General features: G+C 47.5%; 1 protein-coding gene across 4 annotated transcripts in view; it reads left to right on the top strand.

Annotated features, from left to right (window-relative positions):
• Positions 1-688: 688 nt before the first annotated feature.
• CABLES1 (Cdk5 and Abl enzyme substrate 1) overlaps positions 689-9,290 on the top strand; it is a 128,913-nt gene continuing 120,311 nt past the window's right edge. For all 4 annotated transcript variants that reach the window (XM_054017794.1, XM_054017793.1, XM_054017796.1 and 1 more), the window contains exon 1: positions 689-1,975. In XM_054017794.1, the coding sequence (XP_053873769.1) occupies positions 1,392-1,975 (584 nt within the window). In that variant the 5' untranslated portion in view covers positions 689-1,391. The remainder of the gene's footprint in view (positions 1,976-9,290) is intronic.

Below are 9,290 nucleotides of genomic sequence, written 5' to 3'. Positions count from 1 at the left end.
AGTATTCTTCAGTTCACCTCATACAAGTACTGTAGCGCAATCTCTTTATTGTGAAAGTGCAACTTACAAATTTAGAATGATTTTTTTTTTACATAGCTGCACTCAAAACAATGTAAAACTTTAGAGCCTACAAGTCCACTCAGTCCTACTTCTTGTGTTCAGCCAATTGCTAAGACAAACAAGTTTGTTTACATTTATGGGAGATAATGCTGCTGGCTTCTTATTTACATTACCTGCGAGTTAGAAAGGCATTCACATGGTGCTGTTGTAGATGGTGTTGCAAGATATTCACGTGCCAGATATGCTAAACATTCATATACCCCTTCATGTTTCAGCCCCCATTCCAGAGGGCATACTTCCATGCTGAATTTAAATTGGTATTCTATTATTGTTTAACAGCGCAATTATAACTGCGATTAATCACAGCTATTTTTTTAATCTCATGATTAACTATGATTATTGTTTATAATTGTTTGACAGCCCTACTTGATAGCACTGCTCTACCTTATGGGGTGTGTTGTGTGGATAACTACACTGAAGATTGTTAGATACTCAGTTGTAAATTTTTTTTATTAAAGTTAATGTTTAGAATTAAATATACACAAGTTAAGAGGGAAGGTACTGTACATCTGGAGTTTCTACAGTCACACCGTAGATAGATGTTGGTAAAGTCCTTCAAATTCTTTGGGAGGAATGTGCAATAGACAGGGTTTACAGTGTGGAAATGAAATGCACAAGGATTAAGGGACTAGCTCCAGACCACCCAGCGAGTCGCTGGCTAAACTGGGACTGAGGGCTCTGGACGTCCTAGTCCACCAGCCATCTCTGCAGACCACGCTCCTTCTTCGGGAGCCATGGCCTGGCAGAGGAGCCTGAGGGTTACCCACTGGGAGCCTGTACGGACTTATGTAACCACCTCAGGACCATGTGCTGGGCACTACACCCAGACTCCACCTTCCGCCGCCGCCTCTCCCCAGCGCACAGACACAAGGAGGAGGAAAAAACAGAAGGGCTGAAAGGAGGGAGCTGACTTAGAGCCAGCCTCCTCCTCCTCCTCCTCCTCCAGCTGCTGGCTGGGGCTTTTGTTTTCTTCCCAGCTCGCTATTCCCCACACGTGATTGCTGTGTTATGGCAGGGCGAGTGCACCTATAACGACTGTTAACACTGCCCGAGGAGAGGAGAGGGGGGGAGAGGTAGGCAAGGCAAAGGCAGCGCGCCATCCATGCACACACAGGCAGGGGGAGGGAGGCAGGGAAGCATGCCAGGCAAGCCACCGCTCCCTCGCCCTGCCTGCTAACCCTTCTCCTCCGCAGCCTGCCCGAAAGCCGCTGCCTCGCCGCTGCGACGGCCTGGGGGAGCGGGAGGAGAAGGCAAGGAGCGAGCCACAGACAATGGCGGCGGCGGCGGCTGCCACCAGCAGCCCTGGCAGCGCTAGCAGCACGTTGCAGCAGCCGCCGCTGGAGCCCTGCTTGAGGAAGCCGCAGCCGCCGCCGCCGCAGCGCATGGACCCCCGGCGCAGGCAGGCAGCGCTCTCCTTCCTCACCAACATCTCGCTGGACGGCCGGCCGCCGCTGCCGCACGAGGAGAGCGGGGCAGAGCAGAGCGGGGGCGCCGCCAAGGCGGCAGCCGGCAGCGCCAGGACTCGGCACAGCCTGGGCGCCTTCCAGCCCCCCGCCGCGGCAGCGGCTCCGCAGCAGCCGGGGGGCCACTGCGGCAGCGGCCGGCTGTCGAGCCCCCCGGGAGCGGCTGGGGAGCCGCCGGAGGAAGAGGAGGAGGATGCCTTCGCCAGCGTGCAGGTGCCGGCAGCCGCCTTCCTGGGCTCGGGGACCCCCTCCGCGGGGGCCGGCGGCAGCAGGGGCCGCCTCAACTCCTTCACTCAGGGAATCCTGCCCGTCTCCTTCTCCAGACCCATCCCGCAGGGCTACTGCTGCCTGGAGCAGGGCGGCCCCGGCGCCTTGGAGCTGCAGAGATCCCGGTAAGCCAGCCCCGTGCACGACCCCCCTGTCTGCCCCGAGTCTCCCTGCGCGAGTCCCCGGGTGCGGCGTGCACAGGGCACCGCGCGGGCCGCTAGGTGACACTTGCAAGCGGGTAGACGACACTGACCACTAAAGGTGGCAGCGGGGACGGGGACCCGTCTCCCGGAGCTAACTCCAACCAGGGTTAGCAACACCCAACCTCCGGGGGGGCTGCGCGCTTTTGAACTTAGTTCAGGTCACCTTGGCAAACCCATTAGTTCTGGTTTCAGCTGGGCCAAGATCGTTCTGTTTATACAACGCCCCCTTCCCCGCTGAAGTTCTGTCTGCTACCCATTAAAATATGTGCTTGTTTCAGGGGCTGGTGCCCCGTGCTCAGGAGACCCGTCAATGCACGTTTCCTGGCGCGTGTGAACATCTGTGCAGGGGCCAGGTTAGAGAGAGAGCAGATCGGATACAGGGTTAAAAATAGCTGTTGATAGACTGTGTTAATCGTTAGGGTGTCATTGGGTCTGTGACAGGAGAAAAGGCCTGTCTGCTAAGTTATTGCCTCTCCTTTTTTCCATTAATGGGTAGCAGGCATTTATCTGTTCTTAACATTAATCTGGCATTTTTAACAAGCTGACCCAAGTAGCAGTGTTAGTTTGTAGGGTTCAGACACAGATCTAGATTTTGAAATATTGATCGGTGAGGTTTACCTCCTCCGCCTCCAGTATAAGCATTCTGTTTACCTAATAGAAAGATTAAGAATTGCAGTGTTGTAGTAACCCTGGTGAATAAATGAGCCATACATGACAGTTCTGCACAGTTCTCACTTTAAGCGAACATCATTCCTTTAACCTCCGTGAACATTTTCAGAGTTGAAGCATTTTCTTTTAGCATGCACATTGAGCAGATGCTCAACAGTTTAAATATTATCATTTGACAGTGTCTAGGGATAATGATAGTCGTACTGGTGTAAATTGCAGTACCACAACAGAATAGGTAAACTTCGTGTAGTTGTGGCAATTTATGTCCCATCAGCTGGAGCCACCATGGAGAGAACAAATAATTATTTTAGTATATGAATGTGGATATTTATATAGGTGTACTGTGGATTTAGCTGGGTCATGCTGATTAATGCATTCACTGGTAAATTAGCAGGCAAGTTTTTCAAAGTTTCACCCTAAATGTGGTTCAGATTTAAACTCATATGTATATTCTTGCCAGATATCCTTTTTTTATACTTAGTGCAACTTTGGTTTTCTTATTAATAAATCCAAAGTCTTACCCCCTTGTTTTCTCATTTGTGTAACAATGGACTGAACCTACCATTCTGAGTGCTTTCCAGACAGACTGCTGACACAAATACTATTGAAAGACCCAGCTCCAGAGTCCACTTTCCATTGACTTCAATGATTGGATGAGGGCCAAAAATACATGAAAGAAAAGAGACTTGCTAACCCCTTAAGCAGGCCCTTTATCTACAGACACCACTTTTTCTTATGGTGAATGTCTTACCACCTTGTGCCACTGATTATTAGTTTGCCCTTTTAATGGACTCTCCCAAAGAGAAAAATCTCTCTTGCTTAAAGCAACAGAGGGTCCTGTGGCACAGGTGCCACAGGACCCTCTGTTGCTTTTTACAGATTCAGACTAACACGGCTACCCCTCTGATCTCTTGCTTAAATATTTCTAAAGATGTCTACTAAGAATACTCAACCATGTACAAATGTATATATGCATTATGGAATAAATGTACCATAGTTACACAATAATCATCATTCACTTAATATGCTTAGGTGTCACAGTGGGATAGGGAAGAAACTGGAGGCAGAACCCATGCTTCTCCAGACCAGCATAATTTGCCACTCCTACGTTCCCCATTTGTCACACTCACTTCTTTCTATTTTTCCCAAAGACTTAGCTAAGTAGATTTTGACTCTCATGCTTCAACAGCTTATAAGGGTAATTGATCATAAAAGTACTTTAGGCTGCTGTAGAAACAGCCTTTTAAGGGTTAGCTTTAGTAGAAAGATTGGAGTTCTACCAAATGAAAGTTGCCTCAATACTGTATACCCCTGTCCTTGATTTGATCTGAATTGTAGTCATAGCTTTCTGAGGCCCCTTTACAGATGTTGATGCTGAGGTAAGCCCCCAATAAAATAGCTGCTGGTGATGTACCCTATCAAACCCAAGTTTCAGTCTAGTTCTAGTCTTCATCTATAGTTCCTCCTTTGATAAGAGTTCCTCCATTTTTTCGAAAAAGAGATGTTCTGAGCAGTGCTCTGTTACTGTTCAAGAGAAGATTTTCCCCTCACCCCTGTTGTTCTCCTTGCTGAATAATAGTTGTATTAATAAAAGGAGTACTTGTAGCACCTTAGAGACTAACAAATTTATTAGAGCATAAGCTTTCGTGGACGACAGCCCACTTCTTCGGATGCATCCGAAGAAGTGGGCTGTAGTCCACGAAAGCTTATGCTCTAATAAATTTGTTAGTCTCTAAGGTGCCACAAGTACTCCTGTTCTTTTTGCGGATACAGACTAACACCGCTGCTACTCTGAAAGTTGTATTAATGCTCTTGTAAAGGCTTACTGGAGTCCTAAAGATCCTTCTTATTTTTCATTACATGCACATGTTGGTCCTATATGGATAGCTCAGTGGTTTGAGCATTAGCCTGCTAAATCCAGCATTGTGAGTTTAATCCTTGAGGGGGCCATTTAGGGATCTGGGGCAAAAAAATATATAGTTGGGGATTGGTCCTGCTTTGAGCAGGGGGTTAGACTAGATGATCTCCTGAGGTCTCTTCCAACCCTAATATTTGATGATTCTTCCTCCTGGCTGAAGAGATCTGGATGGGACTTCTTCAGATCTCATCTGCCACTAACCGGACTCCTCTGATCTTCCTGCCAACCCCTTATCCCTGTTGTTCTGCAGTGTTACCCTTCTCATTTCGGTGCCTGCTTGGTTGTTTTGTTTCCCTCCCCAGTACATACAGCTTTTTATATTTGCTTGCCTGGAAAAGTTGGAGATATAGCAAATGAAAAATTGTCTGTTGGCTGCATACTCGCTTATTCAATCTGACTTGTAGACTGCATTATCTAATCTAATAGGCAATCAAGATTTCTTACGCTAGGGGGAATCCCCACAGATCCGTGTTTCATAAACCAGCTCAGTTTTTAATGCTGCAAAAGCACTGGTTATGAGGCACCTTGTAGGTTTCACTTTATTCTGCATACAAACAGCAGAGTGGATTATTGGAAAGCTGAGTGAGAGAGAGATCTGAACAACAGCTCACCCAGTATACAATACCAATCAGGTATTGGCCCTCTCTGAGTTCTCCATGTGCTTATGTGGTTCTGGCAGTGCACTCAGATTTGAAGTTAGAAGTGTTTTCTCATGCAGTTGCTACTTCTTGGGCTAAATTAAGCTCTGGTATAAGTGGGATGCCTGGTAAATTTGGCCCTGAGCTTTGTATCACTTGTGTGCTCTTTAGTGGCAAATTTTCCCTTCAGTTACACCTGTGCAACCATTCTGACTATAGTGAGACTGCATAGATGTAATCTAGAGCAGAACTTGGCCCTCACTGAATATATTGCCATTATAAAATGCACAGGGCACCTTTCAAAATATCTGGTAAATAGATACTATAATTATAAAGCAGCACCAACTGGAGTACTCTAGCTTGCACACAGTGCATAAGGTGTCCTTTCAGAGATCTTATATTAGCCTTTGGGCTCAAGTATACATTATGCACAATGAACAGCCATTAGACTATCCCTACTTACAAATTATCCACTAGGTCCTAGTCTTACAAGAGAGCTACATAACAGATAAATCATAAGCATGCACATTGCTGACATAAGCCCAAGGACAGAGTTCGAGACCTTCTGCTATTCAGTTAATAGGGAGGAAAGAGCCAAAAGCTCTGCATATGGTCTTCCACTATGAGGATGACACAGAGAAAAAAAAATAGCTGAAATTGCCCCAAGACAGTCATTAGTGCACCTGAAGGAGAGTCATTAGGCAGTATTTATCAGTGATGAGAGTATAGGGATTAGAAAGGAGTGGAGGAGAGTAAAATAAAGTGTTCAGAGAATTTCTTTGTATTTGCTTCTTCCCTCTCCCCTTGTGGCAGACTTTGAGTTTGATCTGTCATTTGAAAGACTAGTCCTCTATGCTTAGCCAGGCACTTTGTTATATAGTAACATGAAATCATTTTCTATTACAATATCATACAAGACATGCTATATGATGTTTTTGTTTTCAATTAGTTTCCAGAAGCCATTGTGAACATATAATTAGAGTTTCCTGCCTTTTTTGTTTGTGTTAGCAGTTTCAATAATTGCATACTAGTTTATATTTAACAAGGTTATCATTAATGTGGTTTGGGTTTCTGCTGTACATTTATTCACAAGAAACAAACTATACAAGAACATGGAGCTGCTTGATGTTTGGAGGCTGATATATAATTATGTGTATACAAGAAAAAAACTCTAACCCTGATTTTAAAGTTGGCACATAGATGCTGAAATTCAGATTAACTTTGCCTGGTGCCTAAGGTATTATTTATTTTAAATGATCTGTTAAACAGATGGCTAAAAATGGTAGACCATTTGAGATATAGAGCCAGATACTGCCACCCTTACTCATGTAAGAACACCTCACTCTTCTGTTAGTCCCATTGGGCCTGTTTATGGAGTAACATGAATAAAGGTGGTAGAATCTGCTACTGAAACAACAAATGTGATTGCTTTTCACCTTACCGCTAGAGCATTTACCTCCATAGTTATTTATGAAAAATAAACATTGATATTTTGTTCGGTGATGTTGCCCTCTGTTGTGTTAATTTCAGTGGAGTAATTGGGCCAGACAGTAGGGCCCTCTCATAGGCCTGGTCTACACTAGGCGTTTATGTCGAAGTTAGCGCCGTTACATCGAATTAACCCTGCACCCGTCCACACCGCGAAGGTATTTAGTTCGATATAGAGGTCTCTTTAATTCGACTTCTGTACTCCTCCCCGACGAGGGGAGTAGCGCTAAATTCGACATGGCCATGTCGAATTAGGCTAGGTGTGGATGGAAATCGACGCTAATAGCTCCGGGAGCTATCCCACAGTGCACCACTCTGTTGACGCTCTGGACAGCAGTACGAGCTCGGATGCTCTGAACAGCCACACAGGAAAAGCCCCGGGAAAATTTGAATTTGAATTCCTTTTCCTGTCTGGCCAGTTTGAATCTCATTTCCTGTCTGGACATTGTGGCGAGCTCAGCAGCACTGGCAATGATGCAGAGCTCTCCAGCAGTGATGGCCGTGCAATCTCAGAATAGAAAGAGGGCCCCAGCATGGACTGATCGGGAAGTCTTGGATCTCATCGCTGTGTGGGGCGATGAGTCCGTGCTTTCCGAGCTGCGCTCCAAGAAACGGAATGCAAAGATCTACGAGAAGATCTCTAAAGACATGTCAGAGAGAGGATACAGCCGGATGCAACGCAGTGCCGCGTGAAAATCAAGGAGCTGAGACAAGGCTACCAGAAGACCAAAGAGGCAAACGGACGCTCCGGATCCCATCCCCAGACATCCCGTTTCTACGAGGCACTGCATTCCATCCTAGGTGCGGCCGCCACCACTACCCCACCAGTGACCGTGGACTCTGAGGATGGGATATTGTCCACGGCCGGATCCTCGGACATGTTAGCGGACGGGGAAGATGAGGAAGGAGAAGAGGTGGACGAGGCAGTCGACAGCACTCACAACGCTGATTTCCCCGACAGCCAGGATCTCTTCATCACCCTTACAGAGATCCCCTACCAACCGTCCCCAGCCGTTACCCCGGACACAGAATCTGGGGAAGGATCAGCCAGTAAGTGTTGTAAACATCTAAACATTTATTTTTAACAGAACAGGAATATTAACAATTAAAAAAATGGGTTTCTCATGATTAGTTTGCCCTAGGCGCTTAACGGTTCAGTCATGGGCAGTGCAACTATTGAAAAAAAAATCTAGCAATGTCCAGTTTTGCATGATTGTCCTGCCCAAGCCGCTCTACTGTTTAGTCACTGCTACAGCAGCTAGAGTAAAATGCGGTCTATATGTCCGGGGATGGAGCAGAAATCCTCCTGTGACATCTCGAGGAAGCTCTCCTGGAGGTAATTGGAAATCCGTTGCATTAGGTTCCTGGGGAGAGCGGCCTTATTGGGTCCTCCGTAGTACGACACGTTGCCGCGCCACGAGACAAGCAAGTACTCGGAAATCATTGCTCTGCACAGCAGGGCGGCATACGGCCCTGGTCTTTGGAGGCTTTCCCGGAGCATTCTCTCTTTCTCGCTGTCAGAGATCCTCATGAGGGTGATGTCGCTCATGGTGACCTGCTTTGAATGAGGTAGGGGAATGTTAGTGTTGGGACTGCTTTACCGTTCCTTTACAGAACTGTAACCGCTGGTTTGCAGCCACGCGGTGGAGGCGGGAGAGGGGCAGCCGAAAGGGATCGTTCCCGGGGACAGCCGCGAGGGTGTGGGACAGGAGCAGAGTTCCTGCTTGCCGGATTGCTGGCAGCAGGGACCGACATTGATTTCAATGTGAAATGAGGCCATTGCTAATATTAAAGTTTTAAGCTGCCACGAGTCTACGGCTTACCATGTCTGCCTGCAACAGAAATTCCGTTGTCCTGACACGCTTCTCAAATGTGCTGTGCAAGACCCCAGGCACTGAATGCGAAGGCCGAGAATTCGACCTTGTGCTGAGTGCGCATGTGATAGGTGCTGTGCATGGTCTTGTTCACAGAGAAAGACTATGTTCTTTGTTCACAACTACATTTATCTTTCTGAGGAATTCACTCCCTTTTTCCCATTCCCACAGCCCCATCTGCGACTGTCTCACAACCTAGCCTGGCATCACACTCCCAGAGGCTAGCGAGGATTAGGCATAGGAAGAAGAGGACACGGGAGGACATGTTCTCAGAGCTTATGGCCTGCTCCCGAGCCCAGGCAGCACAGCAGACCCAGTGGCGGGAGAACTTGTCCCAAATGCAGCAAGCAAACATGGATCGGGAGGAGAGGTGGCGGCAGGAAGACCAGCAGGCGACTCAAACCCTGCTTGGACTACTGAGGGAGCAAACGGACACGCTCCGGCGCCTTGTGGATGTTCTGCAGGAACGGAGGCAGGAGGACAGAGCCCCACTGCAGTCCATCTCTAACCGCCCTCCCCCGCCACCAAGTCCCATACCCCCCTCACCCAAAGTGCACAGAAGGAGAGGCGGCAGAGTCCACGCAAACTCTCACTCCACCCCTGCAGAGAGCTCTAGTAGCAGAAGGCTCTCATTCCCCAAAATTTGACAA

The sequence above is a fragment of the Malaclemys terrapin genome, chromosome 2 (assembly GCF_027887155.1).
Source record: "Malaclemys terrapin pileata isolate rMalTer1 chromosome 2, rMalTer1.hap1, whole genome shotgun sequence".
NCBI lineage: Eukaryota > Metazoa > Chordata > Testudines > Emydidae > Malaclemys > Malaclemys terrapin.
Note: the sequence above shows the minus strand (reverse complement) of the source record. Positions and strands in the feature narration are given on the sequence as shown.